This window comes from Thunnus maccoyii, chromosome 2 (assembly GCF_910596095.1).
Source record: "Thunnus maccoyii chromosome 2, fThuMac1.1, whole genome shotgun sequence".
Taxonomy (NCBI): domain Eukaryota; kingdom Metazoa; phylum Chordata; class Actinopteri; order Scombriformes; family Scombridae; genus Thunnus; species Thunnus maccoyii.
In genome coordinates this window covers 17,183,623-17,205,159 of record NC_056534.1, presented here as the reverse complement: position 1 = coordinate 17,205,159, position 21,537 = coordinate 17,183,623, and the positions used below count along the sequence as shown (strand labels likewise).

The following is a 21,537-nucleotide window of genomic DNA, read 5'->3' as shown; positions in this document are numbered from 1 at the left end:
GTCACTGAGTCACATGTTCGCCCTTAGTACGAAGATTCTGGAAGAACCGGGAGCTCAAGTCTGACTCGACTTCTGAGGATTGAAATTACTGTCTTTATACAGGTGAGAACATATTAATTCAACTTTACGTATCTTGTTTATACCAGTGTCACAGTCAAATTGTTGGCTTTACGTCAGAAATATAGATAGCCGGTGGTAGCCTAGCCTGTTAGCATTAGCCATGGCTAAGTGGCTAACGTACGTAGGGCCTGAAAGATGAAATCATGTTGTTGTTTTCATCAGGAGCATATAGTAACAGCTAGTTGCTCAGGTATAAACATTGATTAAAACTCATGTCAGCCAAAAATTTAATCTGCGGTGGTCATACGGTTCGTGGTTGATAGCTTTGATTTGGGGAAATTCACTAACTAATGTAACTAAAACAAGCATGACGCGTGAAAGTATAAATTAACCTCTTTGTATGTTTTTTGTTTGTTTGTTTGTTTATTTCCTTTATCTGCTATTTAGTCATTTCACTTTATCTCAGACCTATGGTCAAAATATTGATCAGGGTGAAAATATAGATAAGATTACAAACAATCATCATCCATGTCACAGGAAATAATCAACATCATTATCAGTTTGCGTTATTTATTTACAATGTAGGTAAATAAACTACCACACCTGAAGTAAGATTAACTGCGCTCTCTACCTTATCTTCAAGTGTCCCATCTTCAATTTGTTTTGCACTTAACAGGTGCATAATACTGAACACTGTGTTTCCCCAGGATGAGGAAACTTTTAAAGCTAAACTACTCTGTGATCTGCCGTCCTGGTTGTTCTCTTTGAACTAAACTAAGGTTGTTTGGTTTCTCAACTCTAGATGTCAGTGATGACCTGTGATTTGTGACAGGTCAAAATATATTTTAAATTTTAGATTCTTCATTTGTATTCGTTGCCACCTTTTTCTCTGACAATAGCTTCACACATTCTTGACATTCTCTCAACCAGCTTGATGAGGTAGCTGATTGCATTAAGAAGGGAAGAAATTCAGGCACACCTGCTAATTAAAAACCATTCCAGGTGATTATTTCATGAAGCTGGTTGGAGGAATGTCAATAGTGTGCAAAGCTGTCATCAAGGCAAACAATGGCTATTTTGAGGAATCTAAAATATGAAACATATTTTGGTTTGTTCAATGCTTTTTTGCTTATTACACGACACATGTTATTTTATCATTATTAAGCTTGTTTTATTCAAGAAATCTCTTTGAGGTCAAGATCTGTTTTGCAAGAGAGGCTTGAGAACAGGTCACATACACACAGGATCATAATAGACACTACTTGAAACAATCACAAACATTCTGGAAAATAACAGCTAGTTAAACTGCAAAGTCCCTTGGAGCAACAAGTGTCTTTAAGCTGTGTTGCAGTTCATTCCAGTAGTAAGGTGCATAGTACCAGAAACCAGTCTTCCCCAGTTCAGAGTTTGTATGAGGAACTTTTCAAGCCAACCTGCTCTGTGATCTGGTGTCATGGTGTCTTCAGCTCTGAACTCAACTAACATCTCAGCAGTTAACTTGGTGAGGATAAGATCATAATGGGACAGTCCCAACCCCGTTCTCAGTGACTCCATTCGTCAACCCCAGATCACCTTCCCCACCTCCCCCATCTCAGAAAGGGCCCAGGCCTTCCCACAACTGCCCACCTCTGAGCACCCCCCCACCCCTACCCCAGCAGCCAGACCAGACTCTGCCTCACCCTAGAACCCTGAAGCACAGTGCTGACCAGTTGTCTCTGGTGTTCACTGAGACTTTTAACACCTCCCTGAAGACATGCCACATACCAGCCTGCTTCAAGACCTCCACCATCATCCCTGTCCCAAAAAATCTAAGGGCCACAGGTCTCAACGACTACCACGCCATTGCCATGACCTCTGTGGTAATGAAGTCTTTTGAGCGCCTTGTACTGTCCCACCTCAAATCCATCCCAGACCCACTCCTAGACCCCCTGCAGTTCGCCTACAGAGCTAACAGGTCTGTGGAAGATGCTGTAAACATGGCCCTCCATTTCATCCTCCAACATCTGGACACACAGGATCCTCTTTGTGGACTTAAGCTCTGCTTTCAATACCGTCATCCCAGCCGTGCTGCATGACAAGCTCTCCCAGCTGCACGTGCCCGACTCTACCTGCTGGTGGATCACAGATTTGCTGTCTGACAGGAATCAGCACATTAAGCTGAGGAAACATGTCTCTGATTCCCTGACCATCAGCACCGGCTCCCCTCAAGGCTGCATCCATTCCCCTTTACTCTTCTCCCTGTATACAAACAGCTGCGCCTCCAGTCACCAGTCAGTCAAGCTCCTGGAGTTTGTGGATGACACAGCCCTCATTAGGCTCATCTCTGGTGGGGATGAACCTGCCTACAGGTGGGAGATTGACCATCTGGTAACTTGGTGCGGACAAAACAACTTAGAGTTAAACAGTGAAGATGGATGCATGTCCCCCATGGACATTACATGTTATATTAACGTAACACACCATAATCTCTCATTTGCACATCAGTGATCTTTGAACCTACATGGCACATTATGGCATAAAGAAAACCCCTTGAGTAGGTGCGTCCAAACTTTTGACTGGTACTTTATATCACAGTGATGAGTGCAATAGCTGTCTTGAGTAATGAATCGAATGACACTGTGGTAATTGGCATCCCATGCTTTAAGGGTAGTGGCAGCATGAGTATATCTCTATAATGTAGTGTGGATAGTAAGGTAGATTGGTTTTCTGTAAGTGTCTGCATAGCTATACTTTAGAGCTGCAACAATTAGTTGATTAATCAATTATATATTGGTGATAAACTATTAGACTGTAGTTAGTGGTGGTGTTTTATATATTTGAAAGACCTCTCTATTCTCATTTCCTTTACTAAGGGAAAGATCATATTCATATCTAACATGGTTTTGAGCTGAAACGAGGCCCCATGCCTAACTTTTCCACAACCAGCAACACTCTCACACAGCAGTTTGGAGTTCGGCCACATGATGATATGCTTTGGTTTTGTATTTATTATTCACTTTCCTTTTGCCATAATAACAAATTACAGATTGTTTTTTCACATTGCAACATATTCACATTCTTACCATGTTGTTTCATCCTTTGTTCAGAGATTAAATATTTATAGGCAAGGTTAGTCTGAAAGGATATTCATTGGTGAAGTAGTTTTTAGAAGTGTTGTAGAACTTCAGTGGAACTTAATATTGAGATACTAAATGTGTTTTTCTTTTACTTTTGTTAGGTTATCATTCCAAAGCAAACATGGTCAAGGAAACGGGCTTCTATGACATATTGGGTGTGAAGCCTAATGCCACTCCTGATGAACTGAAAAGGGCCTATCGCAAACTAGCCTTGAAATATCACCCTGACAAAAATCCTACAGAAGGAGAGAAGGTAAGAACCTGCTATTCACTCATTAAACAGCATTAACAGTGGCAGGTTAATTTTCCTCACTTAGAAATGGTAGATTTGCGATGGAAATTTCCTCATAACATTGAAATAGGCTAATTTGTGTCATATACCTTCCTAAAAGAAGTATGTATTTTTGTTTCTTTGTAGTTCAAGCAGATCTCACAGGCATACGAGGTGCTGTCAGATGCCCAGAAGAGAGAGCTGTATGACCGTGGAGGTGAAAAAGCTATAAAGGAAGGAGGAACTGGTGGTGGTGGTGGTGGGAGCTTTGCGTCACCCATGGACATCTTTGACTTGTTTTTCGGAGGAGGTAGTCGGATGCACAGAGAGAGAAGAGGTACGTAAATATTAGAGAAATAATCACTTTGCTGAGATCACTTTGGGGATCAAAAATGCATCTTTGCTGATGGTTACATATCTTGAGCCAGGGCATTCTATTGATCTATTGATCATATTACAACATCTCTGACTGAGGCCTTTCATTTTCTCCTAGCTGTTCTTTTTAGATGCAACAAAACAAGAATTTCTCATGATCTAATGAATCTTCTCCTCATTCTACCTGCAGTGTGTTTATAAGAAATAACAGTATATATATTGACTAATTTTAGAGAGAATAGGTCTTACCTGTATGTATACCACATTTGATTTTTTTTCCTTACACTTTGGTTGCTTAAACTGTTCTGATCCTCAAAAAAAAAGTAAACACACACTGCTCCCCACCCAGAGCCCATATCTGTCTTCATTCTTTATTCACATTCATTGTGGAGTGGTTGGATGTTTAAGTAGCAAAATATTTTCAATTGCAAGTTTAGGTTTGTTTATATAAACATGTTCTATATCATTTATGGAAGGAAATGGATTTTAAGGTATCAAGAAACTAGTAATCAGTATTGATAGAATCTTACCGACTGACAACCTTACTCCTAGATATAGTATTGTTGAAATCTGTGATTTGTCTTACATTGCAATGTTTTATTCCTCCAGGGAAGAATATTGTTCATCAGATTTCAGTGACACTGGACGATCTTTATAATGGAGCCACAAGAAAACTTTCTGTCCAGAAGAATACAATTTGTGAGAGATGTGAAGGTACGTCTTTAGCTGTACAGCCACATGCTTTTTATCACTTTTACATGCTGTTGTTAGAGTTTGTCACCGGATTCGTTTGGTAATCCAAGCAGGCTTTTCAGCACAAGCAAATCCAAGCAGGTCATTAAAAGGCTCTTTGTCCTTTAACAAAATGCATCACTCTTGTAAATGTGACCCAGTTTTTGCTTACTAGTTCGTTTAAGTTTATGTATTCTGAACTGACATTTTATTTTCTTGACAGGTCGTGGGAGTCGGAAAGGAGCTGCACAGATGTGCATGTCTTGCCATGGCACCGGCATGCAGGTTCACGTGCGCCAACTAGCGCCGGGTATGGTCCAGCAAGTGTCCACAGTGTGCCACAGCTGTCAGGGCCAAGGACAGAGAATCAGCCAGAAGGACCGCTGCAAAGCATGTGGAGGCCGGAAGATCCTGCGACAGAAGAAGATCTTGGAGGTCCACATTGATAAGGGTGAGAGTGGAGGGAAAGCTTATCTAAATGCTTCTGTGATTGCTTGAAGATCAAACAAAAAAGCAAACAAATATTGCACATACATCACCTCGTCACTTAACTGCCACAGGAATGAGAGATGGTCAGAAGATAGTTTTCCATGGAGAGGGAGATCAGGAGCCAGGACTTGAACCAGGTGACATCATCATTGTCCTGGACCAGCGAGAACATCCACTTTTCACCAGGTAACATGTTCTCTGTTATTAAGGGTCTTTTGTGACTCATGTAGTGAATGTATGATTCCCTTCTGTTGAAATTAGTGTAATATGTGTACGTAGTATATGCAGTATTTATTGGGGATATATTGCATGTTATTAAATACAGAAATGCTTAATGAGCCGAAGTAGAAGTACCATTTCTGGTCAGTAGAGGTCAGTAAGAATCTGAATCATTACTCAAAGTCCCATTTGATATTTCACCCTTTTTTATTTTATCAACACACTACCCTACATTATATTAAATCCTCCAGTCAGCCCAGTAAAATGATCTTTATTTTGAAGTCGTTTTTTGGTGTTGCCTTCAGGAGAGGAGAGGACCTGGTCATGTCGATGGAGTTGCAGCTGGTTGAAGCTTTGTGTGGTTTCCAGAAGCCCGTTCAGACACTGGATAACAGAACTCTCCTCGTCACTTCGCATCCAGGTCACTCAAATATTTGCTTAACCACACAGCTCCCCATGTATTTGTTTAATATTTATTAGCAATCAGACTTAATGCCTGACAGTGTTCTTTTGAGTGTTCTCGTTTTGATATTATTTATAATGTGTCATTAAGAGCAAGTTTTCCCTCTCTTGGAAGATAACAAATATCTACTATTAAACTACAAATGCATCTTTTACTATTTCACACAAAATATATTTGCAGAGTCCTGACCTGATGTTGTGTTTTCTGGGGGGTTGCTTGCTTTTGCCAGTGTACATATTTGTACATTCCAGTGTATAGACATGCTTGCCTCACTAATATTTATACACTAACATTTGGGAGAATTACACTGCTAACATTAATGGCATTTTATTAATCAGCCATAATGTATTTAACCACTGTATTTGTAAACTTATGCATAAGACTGGTGCCACAGACAAGGCCAGGCAATATGCAATGCATCCTTTACGAAATCTGTGAAAAAGTATTTACATGTATTGTACTGTATTTGTGATAGACTGAATTCTGTACCAGATAAAATACAATACAATATAATTTACCCTTTTTTTATAAGGCTGTACTTAAAAATTAGCGGAGGGTGTTTTGTCAAAACAATACTCAACTTAAAACTTACTTGTACGTACACATACATTAGGACTTGGCCAGATTGTCAGAGAACTAGGGCTGCAACTAATGATTATTTTTATGATCAAGTAATCTGTCAGTTATTTTCTCGATTAGTTGTTTGCTCTGTACAATATCATAAAATGGTGAAAAATGACAATCCCTTTCCCAAAGCCCAAGATGCAACCTTAACTCTAGAGTGTTTTTCTCTACAGGGGAACTGATCAAGCCTGGAGACACAAAGTGCGTCTTGAATGAAGGGATGCCCATGCATCGTAGACCATTTGAGAAAGGACGCCTGATCATTCAGTTCTCTGTAAGGCATCTTTAAACATGTACATGAAAATATTTTACTGACTAGACATAGTGCTGCACTGCTATAGTCTTGTTGTAATTAAATTGTTAATGGTTGTTACCATTAGGTGGTGTTCCCACAAGCCAACTTCCTCCCAAAGCACAAGCTTAAGGAGCTGGAGCGCTACCTCCCAGAGAAGATGGATGCAGAGCAGCCAGAGAGTATGGACGACGACCTCTACATCTACGCCGACCTGGAGGACTGTGACCTTGACAACAGAAAAAGACACCACCATCACCACCACTACTACATGGATGAAGATGACTACGCCAGCACTGGAGGCGTTCAGTGCCAGACGTCTTAAATCACAGCTGGTCTGTTCTTATTCCATAAGTCCAAACCCTCATCTTTTAAAACAAAGCACCTTTTTTTGGAAATTTGCGCACTTTTTATTTTATTACTTTTCTTAAAATCGTTACTGTTTACTTGTTGAAGTTTTCTTTCAAGCTGAATTGTAAAACTGTGTCCCAACGCCCTCCTGATTGTTTTTAGCACCATGTAATAATCTTTGGATGGAGTAGAGTATCTTAAAGTTCCAGGAGTAAACTTGGATCCAGGTGAGTGGGACTCCTCGTCATCTCTGGGACCTATTTATTTTCTTTTCTTTTTCTTTTTTTTCTTCCAATCACACTGTGATTAAAGACGAGGGCTGGTGTCACAGAAGCATCAGAAGAAAGACAAACTTCTTTGTCTAAACAAGGACTCCCTGCTTTTTACGCAGTTACACTAAAACTGATGCCAATATTAATATTAAAATAACCTTTTTTTATAGTGTTACTAAATCAACAGTTGTTGTAAATCACTTGTTAATGACTTGTTGAATCCATAATGTGTGAACACCCAATCTTCAGATGGTGGTGGAGATGTGCATTGAGACTTGAGTTAAAACATTTATGCTGTTTTACCCTTTCAAGGGCTATTTTCTAAACAATCTTGAAAATGTGACAAGAAGGTGTGAGTTGTGAGTGAAGGTAATAGTGATTCAGGCAGGTAGGACTATTTAGGTTCAAGCCACAAAATTGTAAAGTAATTGTTCAAACTAATTTTTTTTAAAGTTTGATTTTAAATATTTGAGTTTAGTTTTAACATTTTAACTTCTGAGCTGCCATCAGTTTTCTGTGGTGATGTCAAATAATTGTTTTGGAAACCTTGTCTGGATACATGCAACCCATTTTGATAGTCAAATACAGAATGTCTGCAGGGTAGGTATTAGAAACAAATGGTCAAACATGAGTAAGAAGCCACTCTTCTTTAAAAAAGATTAACAGATCAAGAAGAGGATTATATGGATAACTTAATTGACTTTAAACTCAGAACAAATTTGTCTGGGTTTTACTCAGCAGAAAGTTATCCAGACAACTCGCTTCTTATAATAGGCCCCTGCTGCCTTGATGGCAAATGATTTCCCTCTTTATGCGAGAGATAAAAAAAGATTGGCTAATGTTTGCTTTGTCACTGGTTGTTCACTTTTGGAGATTTTAAAAACATGAGGAAATATTTCCCTGGTCTATCTAAGGACCTACATTTGGAATTTAAATGACAAATTTTAATCAACGTAGCAAGTTAAACTTGTTGTCCCACAAGCTATTAAGTGTGTCTTTCGTCATGTATCTAGCGCTAACTGTAAATGCCAAAGGGGTCGGTGGGGGGTTGTGGAGGCACACCTGATACCTCATTAAAGTGTCTGCCTGTTTTGAAGCTACTTGATGATGCAATTTTTTTTTCAGTTTGTTCAGTTTTTTTTTGCCTTGGATATTGTAAACTATGCTCACCAGAATGGGAGCTCCTTAACTTGTTTCACAATTGTTGTTGAAGCAGATGCAAGTTTATGAGTAATCATGATGTCAGGTGAATTCATTTCAAGGTTCATCCTTAAAAGATAATATTTGTCAAGTGTTGTCAAGCTCTTAATTGATGTGCGCATCTTAGGACCAATCATCTACTGTTTATGCTCACATTTTCTAATTAAATAGTTTGATGGTCTCTCTGAAATGTCGTCTTACTGTGTGTGAGCGATGTTTACTTTTGTAACCAGGAGATCCACCATCCCACTCATGTATTTAAAACATGAGTGGGATTACTTCATGCATTATTGCAGTGTGAAGCTTTCAGTTTTACTTTCTCCTGATGACAGTTTTAAAGTAAAACCAAAAAACCTTTAAACTGCAACAATGCTTCTGTACAATTTTAGAGTAACTATTATTTTTGTCTCTTATTAACTCTTATTTTAACAGTCTGCACTTTATAATCAATCTACATTTTATTTTATTACATGATATTATTGATTTTCTTAATACTTTTTTTTCAATTCATTTCCAAATTGATTTCATATGTCTCTAAATCTGTTTTTTTTTGGAACTACAACCAAATTATAACTTTGTCATTTAAATAACAAGTGAAAGTTATTTTTAAAGTGGCACATAAACACTGGCGACTGTAAAAGTTTTTGAATTTTATTGATAATCATCTTGACAGTGGCTGGCAGTGTTATATACAACATCATATACAAAATAGAGTGTAATGACTAATCGTTATTGTGCAACAATGACAGAGGGTTGATATCACAGAAAGACGATAGTGTCAGATAGTACAAATAATAATTACCGGTCAAGTCAGTAGCTCTGTTTCTTGCTGGCGAACATGTCCCACTGATGCACAGATACACTGGTTACAGTCAATGCAACAACATGACAGTAATGTGACAACGTTAAATACATTAATTATAGAAACATACAGGATACAGAATGTGTCACTGGAGCTCCATTGAGGTTTATCTGTAGACATCATGCATATTTAAGAAGTACTAAAATTATTGTACATTTAGACAGTGTACTGAGGTAGCATGCAGGGAACAGGACAAAACACATCATTACATCTGTGTAATTGAATCAAAGTTACAAAAGTATCATTATAAACCAAAGCTGACAAATCATATACCTGATATTGTTTGTTTATGCCCAAACAAGAGGCATTTTTTAAATTTTTTTATTATTATAAATATTTTCACGACAGTTCACCATCATGCATTTTCATGTCTAAAGACAGAAGAGATGAAAATGGGGGATTCAAACTGCACTGCTGAATTTGGATCCATGAGGAAGTGTGTGGACAGTATGGAGGACCTAGATAGTGTTGCAAAAGCTTATAAAGCAAAGACCTTACAAATCAATCAATCAATAACGCAGATTAAAAAAGAAAGGAATGTTTGTAAATTGGTTTAACAATATTTTTTTTCTTTTTATTGTTATACCAGTTTCCACTTTAATTTACAGTCCCCTATTAACTTTTTAATTTGACAACTCTGTTATTTTGCAGCCTTTCCTACAATGTGGCAAAATCCCTCTAACCCACAAACAGATGTTCTCATTTTGTTATCACCAGAACTTGATACTTTGAAATGATTAGCAGAAATTACCATGGTTCATTTGGATTTAAGTGCAATTAACTTTCATGAAATTTGGTACAGAAATTCATGGTTCTGTTGAAATGAAGTGTATTAACTTTGGTGATCCCCTGACTTTTCATCTAACGCCTTCATGAAGTCACGTTCCAATGTGTTCAACACTTTGTTTTGTGACCTACAAACCCCTAAGCTGATCCCCACCAACCAATTCCTCAACTGTACTTTCTGGGGAAAAATTGAAATTTGAACAGCTACAATTTTAATGACAACTGGGCCAACTCCATCTGCTGATGAAGGTCTTGTAATATGATCAAAAGCTACAGAACAGCTACTAAAGGGACCTTGAAGTGAGGAGAGAGAACTGTTTCCATTTGTAAAGTGTTAGCTCATCTTTTTTAAATAGGAGTTAACAAAATGCTTTATAACTATGTGTAAGGCTCTCTAGGTCCTCCATATTTCGATGTAGGCGACAGTCTAAGGTTTCCACAGCCTTAGGAGGCCATCCTCGCTGTATGTGGCGATCAGATTCATATGTGGGTGGTGGGCGATGCCGATTACATCTTTCTCGTGAACCTGTGGGTGCAGAGGAACACAGATCAGCACACAATCTCCATTACCCATCACCCATGCTGTTTCCTTATTAGTCTTCTCTAGGATTGCTATACAACAGCAGTGACATTTCATGCACAGTGAGTCACTGAATATCAAGTGAGACCAAAATAACTAGATGAAAACTATTGGCAGCGCAGTTTTTAATAAATCACATTTCACATGAGTGTGGATAAACCGCCTCCTCTTGCAGACTTTGATGAGTGAATATTAGCAGCTGAGCTTACGGTCAGCGTTTTCTCCAGCCTTCCTGCCGTATAGTTGAAGCAGTAGAGCACTAAGTCTTCTCCCACACAGTAAATCCACTCCCCGCGGGGCGAAAGGGTGCAACACACAAAGTCTGTTCCTTCCTTTCTATCCGAGCTGAAGGTCTTCACAGTCTGAGGAGAAAGATAGTATTAAGCTTCTACAAAGATGTTCTGGTATAGTGTGGGTGCAAGCATAACCAAAATACCAATACTTACAACATAAAGGAAAAGATTGTGTCATAAATAATGCAAGTTTGAAGATGCTTTGAGACATACACTTATTTGTTTTCATGCTGAGAGTTAGATGAGAAGATCAATACCATTCTTAGACATGAGTGCAGTATTGATCTTTTCATCTAACAGAAAGAAATGTTTAACTCGTCCTTTAACAAAGAATATGGCAGAATAATGGGATTGTCAATAAAATCAATCTTTATATCAGAGAACCAGAACCTAGATTTGAATATTGATTATGAATGGATTACAAGTCAGAGATCTCTCACTTGACCGTGCATGTTCATGACGACCACCATGTTGGAGTGGTTACAGACCACAAAGTGCTCTGGACTTTGTGGTAGAGGAATCACATTGTTGACGGGGACCTCTGATGTCCGGGACAGAGATTTGAAAGTGTGGATGCATTCACAATTCTTGGTGTTCCAAATCTAAAATGTGCACATAGAATAATATTTTAATAAATACGCTTTAGATTACAGCATGCAAATCCAACTGTAAATACTTTGTACATGCAAGGTACCATTGAAATACTTGCAAGGTACCTACTGGCAGGTACAAGGGAAGAAGCACAGGGAATAAGGGGTATTATAGGGTGTTAAGGGGGGATCTATAAAACAATTACACTGTAAAAACTTTATTAATTACCCTGTACATATTAAATAATTACAGGATATAGACAGGGGACCAATAGGCTTATCCTATACAGCATGTCATGAAAAAGAGCCAAACAGACAGAATATAAAAGCTTGTCTAGGTTCTTCTCAAACATCAGTTATAATTGTCAGATAAATCTTACATTGGATCCCAAAACTACCTTTCTGTTCCCTTTCTTTCATCATAAGCTAGAGAGGTGCACCCTTCTTCCCGGGCTTAGCCTAATGTTTTGTCCCCAAGCAATAATAATGTACACTACTTTATATATATATAGTTTATACAGTTTTTACAATGTAATTTCCCAAATCCCAGTATTGTGGGATTTATGTCAGTATATGAAAATAAAGGATACCATAACTAATTCCATTACAGTATTGGCACTCTTAATCAGTTTTCTCCTTTCTTGTTTATGTATTATATTAAATATTATTATTGTACTCTGTAGTTATTGAATAGATTCTCAGTAATTTTAAAAATACTACTTACAGTGTAATTCATTTAAAAGTCCCTCTTTAACACAAAGTTGTAACCCCCTCAATCTCTGACCTCTCGTTTCCTTCTCTTGTACCCAGTAAGTTTTTTTTATTGATGCACTGAAATGTGCAGACTTGCCAAATACTGAAAGACAAGTCAGTATATTACAGCTACATAATATGACTGATGCAGCACAGACATAAATTATAGTCATATAATTTGTCAACATATTTCATCTGGTTATTATACCTTCACAGTGCCATCAGATGAAGCACTAATGATGTGAAATCCATCTTGAGTGAAAGACGCATCATTTACAAACGATGAATGGCCATTTAACTCCTTTAGTGTCTTGCCTGACCTCAGTTCATGGATCCTGAAAATGACACAGTTGGAGAATTTACTGACATAAAAGCTGCTAAAAAAAATACTAAAATGAAATAAAACAGCAGCTCTGACTCATTTATAAAACCAAGGGGGTTTTTTTAACAGAAGAAGGGATTTTTTCCTGAGAGCAGACAAAAACGTGTTGCTGAGCCGCAGAGCTGTGTTATTTTTAGCTCCTGTGTGACTGGGTGCAGATTAGCTAAACCATGACAAAATGCCTAATGCTCACTGATTGACTCTGTCTCTGGGAGGATGAGTTAGTGCATGTAAACAATTCAGACTCCCAGCTCATGGAATAGCAAGCAGAAGAACACGTTGCAGCTTTGTGCCTGAACACATGGTGTCTCAGCTACACCCACACAGCACATGTGCTTCCAACACAGCAGAGAGACGCAGCCCACAACCCCCCGGAGTCAGAAATAGATATTCGACTCCTCAACTATGATGGGGATTCAGTGTGAGTTGAGTGTGTGTGTCAGAGCAAATGAAAGAAAGACTTCCTCACCCTCGGTATTGCATATTTACACTCAGGTGCACTATGTGTGTGAGCAACATGTGATATCAGGCTTTGACTGCTAATGTGTGTTGTCTGCATCTGGAATTATGAAGCTTTCTAAAGGTTTAAAAAGCATTTAAGTTCTCTTTCAATTAACTCATGTTTCATTTGACAATGAAGAAAGAGAAAATATTGATTGCCGGCTAAATAAGCATCAGAATTGAATCCTTTAATGGTCCCACACAGGAAAATCAATGGATTGTATTTTTCCATGTTGTTGTGGCAACCAGTGGTGGAAAGTAACTGAGTGCATTTACTCAAGTACTGCACTTAAGTACAATTTTGAAGTACTTGTACTTTACTTGAGTATTTCCATTTGATGTTACTTTATACTTCCACTCCACTACATTTCAGAGTGAAACATTGTTCTTTCTACTCCACTACATTTATTTGAGAGTTTTAGTTACTTTTTTGACTCAATTGATAATATAACAAGCTTTTAAAATACAACACATTGTTAAAGATTAAACCAGTGGTTTCCAACCTTTTTGACTTTTGACATCTTACAAAAAGCAGTGTGTAGTCGAGGTTGCATTTCACATTTCAGATGTCTGTGAGTTGTTAACAGCTCCACCAAATAGTGATTTTTCCCTCTAAACTTCTCACATGGTTTCATTTCAATAAATGTTGAAATTATCCATTTTTTCACCAAAAATCAAAGATTAGAGAAAAAGTCCAAAAACTGAAAAAAGATTTGTTTATCAGAACTTTGTTTTTTCTTCTTTCCTCTCCCATTAATCATCTCACAACCCCTCAGATTTATCTGATGACCCCTTGGTAGGGCCTGACCCTTAGCTTGGGAACCACTGGACTAAACTAGCTAACTGTATATAAAGTAGTTCAAACTAGCTCCACCTCCAGCAGCTACAACAGCAACCTGCTGCTTACACACTAATGCTTCAGTATTAATAATCTAATGATGTCATATATAATAATATATCAGTCAGAGGGACCAAACCACTACTTTTACTGCAATACTTTAAGTACATTTTGCTGCTAATACTTATGTACTTTTACTCAAGCAGGATTTTTCATGCAGGACTTTTACTTGTAATGCAGTATTTTTACATTGTTGTCTTGGTACTTTTACTTAAGTAAAGGACCCACCACTGGTGGCAACATTTTGCAAATCCAATGTGGGTTGTACAAAGACCTCCCAGCTGAATTCACGCCCATGTGTGCACCTTTGAAACTTCTGTGAATCATGTCTGGGGTCAGTGAGAGATCTTACTTCCTCCCACAGTGAACGAGCAAAGTTTTGCCACAACAAAACTCAAGAAATTGAAGAAGATTCCCATCATGTTTTTTGTTTCTCCTTTAATAATATATTTCTAAATTTATTTATAAATTCAGTTATTTATGGCTTTACTGTAATAGGTTTTCATCTAATTTTAATTCATGTACTTAATACATTTTATTTTATGTAATCATGTATAAATAACTTTTTATATGATACAATTATGTATATATATATATATATATATATATATATATATATATATATATATATATATATATATATATATAGTGACTTACTCATCGTTGAAGTCATTCATTCATCTCTCTGTGTACTGTACAGTTAATAGATTACGTTGTGAAAATACCCAGCAGTTGATAGAGGTTCTCTAAGTCCTCACCATAGAATATATGTGTACACATCTGAACGTCAGTTTTAGCTTATATGAGTACTCTTAATTATTAGCCTGTCAATCTGTCATTCATGCAAATTTCAAAATATTTTCAATAATATTACACAGAGCCACAAGTCTCACAAAATAAATACACATGCAGATCCTCTGGCTAACAAGAGCTGCAGTCTGCAGTGTGTTAACTGTGAAAGTGTGATGACGTTACATCCCACCTGATGGTCTGGTCGAAGGAGGCACTGAGGATTTGGTTGTTGTCCTTGGAGAAGCTCAGACAGGTCACGCCTTTGTTGTGAGCATGCTCAAACCTGCGCAAGCACAAACCACTCTGGATCTTCCACACCTTGCACAGGACCACACACACACATTTTAGGGAGAGAAAAGCTTATGAGACTACTAGTTGAATAATGCTCACTATTAACTCAACTGATAACATTTTTTCAATGTTTTGACATTGTTGTGGCATCATTTACATTCAGTAATAACTAGATAGATTCTTTATTGTCCTTCAAGGAAATGTGTTATCACAGTCTGTACAGAGCCTCGCATAGATACATAGATACAGTACACATCCACAACATAACATGAAAGACATCTATAAAAGGATTAATCCACATTTATACACACATAGATAGCATATATACACAAGTTACAGTTATTTTGTTTAGCAGTAATGTGGTAGAGGGGACACAACTTCTGCTATAACGTGCCCATCTCCAGGCCAGGGATGTGCTCTGCGACCAGATGGAAACAGTGTGAAGAATGGGTAGAGGGGGGGCCTGGGGTCATGTGCTATGTTGCCTGCTCTACGTGTGATGGCTGTGTGGTTGAGGTCTGAGAGGTTGGGGGTGGGAAGGCAAATAATTTTGAAGGCATTGTGTATGATGTGCATGAGTTTGTTCCTAATGGAGGCAATTAACATGGGTTGAATTATACTTTTGTAGAGCAGCAGCAGAAGATGGGGGGCTGCAGCTAATGATTATTGTCACTATCAATTAGTCTGTATAAATCAACAGAAAATGTCCATCACAATATTATAAATATTGAGGTGAAATCATTACAAGTCTTGTTTTTATGTCTATTGTGAATTATTCCATTAATCAACTAATTGTTGCAGGTTTAGTAATAACAGTAGTCAATTAAAGCAGGACACAACAGTTGGTTGCACGAGTAGACAAATATACAAAAGATAACTAACAAACATTATTATGAAATTAAAAGATGGTCCAACCTTTATCTTTCCATTCTGAGCTCCAGTGGCCAGTAGATCTGTGTCCTGACTGAAGCACATACACAGAACAGCATCATCCATCATCATGAAGCTATCTTGAGCCTGATACTTTAAATCCTAATCCATCCATGAATACGCAGGGAGACAGATAGAGAGAGAGAGAGCAGAAAATCAGTGAAATACACCAAATAAAAAAAGATCATTAAGACGTCTCCATTTCTTAATGAGCTGCACTTATATACTTGCGGTGTCATCACATGTCATGGTATTTACCTTACTAATTTTACCGGTGTTGAAGTTCCAGACTCCAATGAACCCATCCACTGATCCAGTGATTAAATACTTGCCATCAGGAGAGAAACGGGCACATTCAACATGTGACCGTCGTCCAAACTGCAAATTGAAATGACATAAAGAAACCACTCATTAACACTCCTTCACCCTCCAGAACACATGCTTGCCTGTACGGATTGCAGCCCGTGATCCAGAGGTACTGAGATATAAAAAACAAGTTAATATCGGGTGACCCAAAGGAGGCATGAAGTTCTCCACTATGCTGCTGTTTACTGTTGTGTAGGCTCACATTAACCTTGGGCAGAGAAAAGCAAGGACAAGCAACTCAGGCAGCTCCATCTGGATGCGGGAGATGAGAGCACAGCCAGAGACTAAGACAAGTGCCTTCAGGTGAGTAAACCAATTAGTTGTGTGTGCATGTATGTGTTTGCCAAATGTATTGTGGAGCTAACGAGCAGGGAGATATAAACTACAGTATATTTGGAAACGAATCATCAATAAAAAGGTTATTTTTTACTGTGAATCCACTTTTTTACAACTACAGAAATGTAATTTTTCAACTCTCACAATTACAAAAACAAACTGTGAAAGTAAGCAAACAGTCCTGAACACTGTTATGTAGAGTGTAGTATATAATCTGTAATTCTATGTTAATAAGAACCTGTGGTCGGCTACCTTAATGTGACGGTACAGCTGCGTGGGAAAGCTCTCTTTCTCGACATGTCTCTCCTTGTTGCCACATGTGTCGATGGCCTTGTCAGGGGAGAGATGACCCGCAAACTGCTGTATTCTCATTGACTGTGGAAGAGAAATGAGGAACAATCAACTGAAAAAATAAAGCAGTTGTGGTTGTTTTACTCCATCAAGTTTAAGAATGCTAAGAAATGCCAACTTTAGCAGCATCTTTAAATGGATATTTTTAAGTGTTGTTGTCCTGCTAGGCAATGAACAATCGAAATGGAGGAGCTATTTGCAGTTGGAAAATAGTAAAAACAAATTGTGAATAGCGTTGCTGCACTCGTGTAACGACTCCCGAAACAAATAAAGCAATGAATTATAATTCATTATAATTAAGAATTATAATTATAATATATAATGAATCATAGCAAATATACCTGTTTTTTGATTAGTTTTCTAATTTGACACTGGCAGTAATGATTCAAAGTCTCCCTTTTAAATGGCAGCTTTATCTTTTCCTCAAGTACAATAATTTCTTACTACAACATTAGTATATAATTAATACTTTTTAGTGGTATTATACTGCATGGATTTAGTCATCACCAAGAATGTTCCCCTGGGGAAAATGTACTCTCTCTCTATATATATATATATATGGCATAAGTGTGATTTTCTTTAGGACTTTCTTTTGGAATCACTTCTGTTACTGTGATGTAACAGTCACAAGCTTAGTCTTAAAATATTTAATGCAAGCTAGACTCAATCGTCAGAATATAACTGAGGGTATAAAATACACAGGGGGCCATCATCTGCACAAGACATTTAGCATCTTTCACTTTATCATACACAAAGACCCTATAACAAATCATTAAATATTAAAAACATAATAACATTAATGGTTTTGGACTTATATCTATACAATGCAGTCCACCAGTCACCAGCACTTTAAAAACCTCTAACATGGCAGGAGCAGATAAGAGACTTTCATACGGATGAAGATATTGATCAGCCTACTCACGCCAACTTGTTCCAAGAGCCCCATGAGGCGAGAAGGGGGCACCACACTGACCTCCCTCACCAGCGCCTCGGCTATTGCCCTGCGCCGCTTCTCCTTGCTGCTGCCTTTCGGGTATGCCTGCAGTGGGGGGTGAAAGGGTGTTATAAAGGTTTATAAAGCCCACATGGAGTTGTTTGAATGTACACACTATTATTGTCTCACCTCACGCGGGTCAAAGTAGGAGCACGTTAGCAGGTTGTCCAAGTGGATGTACCTCTCTGGCTGGGTCTGCTTCAGCATGATCATTGGGTCAGTTTGTCTGAGGAGTGAACGTGCTGCTCCCACCTCCCTCATTTCAATGAGCTCCATCACAACCTGTTGGAGAGGTCGCTGTTCATCAGAAGCTGCTAATGTAAACATTCAAGCGAAGACCATCAGCTGAGAAATGTGAAAATCACCTGCTCGTAAAGGTCAATAAGCGTGTTGTCGGGCAACTTGAGGGACTCGATCGCCAGCAGGACGGAGTCCCAATGGCCATTTTTGATGTCTGCAATGAAACTGTCGATACTTTCCACTGTGTTGAGTGAGACAGTGGTTTCCTCCTGTAACGTGGTCAGTGTTCGGTAGAGGTTGTTCTCCTTCAGGTACTGCATTATCAGGCGGATCACGCTACAGGGACAAAAAGGGTAAATGTTACAACCACACGTTGACTGATAATCATATCTACAAAGACTGTGTAGAATAATATCTGAAGTGTTAATAAGTGCAGTGTGAACTCAGGTAAACACTGGCATTGTTTTATGAGAGTTCAGGTAATTGGGTAATTTCGTAATATTCAAGCAACACCAACCAATTTCTTTGTAGCATTTTATTGGTACGGGGTGTTTTTGCATGTAGAGGGCAAAGTCAGTACTAATACCTTCTGTCACGCTCTGGTCATTCTGAGCGATCACTGTTAAAAAACTGTTTTATTTTCAGATGCTGTTCCTGATGTGGTCATAGATTCTCTGGCACAACCATCAAAAGAAAGGATCATGGCAGGAATCCAGTTTCATGTGGACTTTTGTCGCACCCATAGCCAACTGCTGGGTATTTTCACAACTTAATCACATGCAGCCACTCTGCCAGCATCACCCTGCAGGACTATGCTTTAGGGGCTTTCGCGCACACTCTTGTGCATGGATCAGTGACATTACCTGATGACTGGATTAACATCACCCACTGATGCTCAAAAGCACTTTTTATGCTTAAACTCACTCCCTTTTAACCCCCACCATAAGAAAACCCACCCACATGTGTCCCCACAGGAAGACTAAGGAATCAACCAATACAAAAGCACACTCACGTGCTGGCCAGGGGCGGAGATGGTATTAGATCAACAGGCACATGAAGCAGACATTGTGTAGAGACTGCAAAACAACCCGGACCCTCCTCTCTCTCAGCATAATCAATCAGCACATGAGGTTAAAATGGCTCAAAAAGCAGCCTCACAGGCAAGACTGGCCATGTGTACAGCAGACTGGCCACAATATGCAGGATATACAGTAAATAATAAAAGCGTATCTGTGATTGGATGGTAGCTTCTACAACCGATTAAACAAACGCCACATGGGCGCACAGACTGCGCAGATAATAGATGATAAATAACGGCGTCATTTAGAGTTATTTGTCTATTTCTTTAAATTAAACACTCATGATAGGAGGAAACTTTTAGATAACATCGCATCAAAATTATAATTTCCCTAAGGAATGTCAGTGATGCATCACAGGAGATACTTAAGGTTTGATCTACAGTTTCCTATCCATTAAAAAACCCACACATCTTTCCAGCATTTGAGAAAAACTAATGTTTTTCTTTAAAATCATAACACAGATGTTGTTATCATTATTAATTATCACTGAAAACTTCAAAAAAGCGCACTTACTCCGCGGGCTCCATCTCCACAGCCATGCTGATGTTTTCCACTGCTGTTGCGGCACCGGACTGGCTGTGTGGCGGCTCGGCTCGGGCTCGGCGCTCGCTAGAGCCACGTGAAATCCGTGTGCTGAGGACCACCCACTACACGTGCTTCTCTTGTGTCTCGTATTTTTGCGTCGGCCAGCAGTCCCAAACCTTAAGACTGCCGCCGCCACACAAACTCTTGGAGCTACACCTCCTCCTCCTCCCTGACGCATGCCGATACATAGAAACATTTTCTGGGCACGTTGTGTGCAGCAGAGCAGACGCGGCTGCGCGGCGAGATGCTGCAGCGGCATTCAGCCACGACAACAGCAGCATCAGCACCACGGACAGCCCTCGTGGCTCAGAGCGTGCTCGCCTTTAGGAACCATCGTACAGGAGCCAAAACCACTGCTCCCAACGTCCTCTAACGGAAAATCACCTCAGTACCAGTCATCATTATGCAGATACAGATCTGAGTGCGTCTGTGCCTTATTTGCCTTGAGCATCATTTTCTTAAGAACCACTACTTGTCTTTTCATTTCATTACACATTGCGGGGATGATGCTGTAGTGGTTTGTGAGTATTTAGCATACAGATAAATTGTTTGCCACTTCAGTAAGAGTATTTCATCTGCGTGCCTGCTTGTAGGCCTACAACAGCTGCCTCCTGAATCCGTAACAGAGGTTTCATGACATCATGTGGCATTAATCCTGCATTAGAAAAACAACCTTGCAAAGGCGTTGTTGTCAAACCAGTGTGGAGGCAAATTACACATACAAAAATAGATACTTGGATTAATAGTTACTGCCTACATATGAGGAGGCATTATGTGAGCAGGCCTATACTGTAAATTAGGTTTATTTTTAACTTTCACCTGCATGGTACCACATTTTAACACAATAAATTGCCATACATAAGAAAAGTCACACCCACACCAGGGAGTGAAATTTAAACAAGGTCTCTAATGACAAAATATAGCAATCTTGTTTATGATTCAGCAACTCAGGTGTGAAGATGTATCGGTTTGATATATGATACTTTGTATTAATCTCCACAAGGAACATCTGGAATATGAGATATTGTACTTTATATCCAAACTGCTGGTCACTGAGAGCAAACGGAGCTTCCTCTTCCTCTTCCTCCTCATGTTTATATCTGCAGAGGTTCACAGTTCTGTTCACAGACCGGTATAGTGTCAATGCCCCTATAGGAAGACTATTTGGTCCTGTTCCATGAATCTCTACCTGCATTTCTTAATTTCTCTGGAGTGATAATCAGCATTCATTGTGCATCACTTCTCAAAGGTCTGGAACAAAACACCGGGCCCGCTCTGCGGTCAGTAAATCCTCTGTGTGCTACAGAAATCAGGTGCAATTTGGTGGGGAGTAATGTCAGCTGGGAGGAATTGTTCCTAAAATTTGTGACAATCATCACAGAGAGAGCAAAACACCTCCTAAAACCTATATGTTTTGTGGGACTCGACATCTTCCCAACTGATTCCCATAATAATCATACGAAA

General features: G+C 38.9%; 2 protein-coding genes across 2 annotated transcripts; one reads left to right on the top strand and one right to left on the bottom strand.

The window, feature by feature from the left end:
* Nucleotides 1–3: 3 nt before the first annotated feature.
* dnaja1 (DnaJ heat shock protein family (Hsp40) member A1) lies at nucleotides 4–8,654 on the top strand. The gene is made up of 9 exons (XM_042427754.1): nucleotides 4–102; nucleotides 3,278–3,429; nucleotides 3,595–3,784; nucleotides 4,432–4,536; nucleotides 4,778–5,005; nucleotides 5,115–5,229; nucleotides 5,568–5,683; nucleotides 6,523–6,623; nucleotides 6,730–8,654. Exons 2-9 carry the CDS (start codon nucleotides 3,298–3,300, stop codon nucleotides 6,964–6,966), a joined length of 1,224 nt encoding a protein of 407 aa, XP_042283688.1. The 5' UTR covers nucleotides 4–102; nucleotides 3,278–3,297; the 3' UTR covers nucleotides 6,967–8,654.
* A 97-nt stretch (nucleotides 8,655–8,751) lies between these two features.
* LOC121908055 (WD40 repeat-containing protein SMU1-like) lies at nucleotides 8,752–21,515 on the bottom strand. Its single transcript, XM_042427742.1, has 12 exons — nucleotides 20,002–21,515; nucleotides 18,535–18,745; nucleotides 18,299–18,451; nucleotides 18,098–18,214; nucleotides 17,077–17,199; nucleotides 16,381–16,500; nucleotides 16,108–16,224; nucleotides 15,092–15,219; nucleotides 12,537–12,663; nucleotides 11,426–11,587; nucleotides 10,902–11,054; nucleotides 8,752–10,638 (listed from the first exon to the last, which is right to left on the bottom strand). The coding sequence occupies exons 1-12, from the start codon at nucleotides 20,025–20,027 to the stop codon at nucleotides 10,540–10,542; spliced, it is 1,536 nt and encodes a 511-aa protein (XP_042283676.1). The 5' UTR covers nucleotides 20,028–21,515; the 3' UTR covers nucleotides 8,752–10,539.
* Nucleotides 21,516–21,537: the final 22 nt, after the last annotated feature.

Bases quoted from the DNA above. Each gene is read 5' to 3' on its own strand.
- dnaja1 (XM_042427754.1), top strand. From the start codon at position 3,298: ATGGTCAAGGAAACGGGCTTCTATGACATATTGGGTGTGAAGCCTAAT. The intron at 3,430-3,594 runs GTAAGAACCTGC...GTTTCTTTGTAG, and splicing joins ATCCTACAGAAGGAGAGAAG to TTCAAGCAGATCTCACAGGC. The intron at 4,537-4,777 runs GTACGTCTTTAG...TTTTCTTGACAG, and splicing joins AATTTGTGAGAGATGTGAAG to GTCGTGGGAGTCGGAAAGGA.
- LOC121908055 (XM_042427742.1), bottom strand. From the start codon at position 20,027: ATGGCTGTGGAGATGGAGCCCGCGGA. The intron at 18,746-20,001 runs GTAAGTGCGCTT...TTGTCCCTGTAG, and splicing joins GTGGAGATGGAGCCCGCGGA to CGTGATCCGCCTGATAATGC. The intron at 15,220-16,107 runs GTTGGACCATCT...GTCCTGTGCAAG, and splicing joins CTCAGAATGGAAAGATAAAG to GTGTGGAAGATCCAGAGTGG.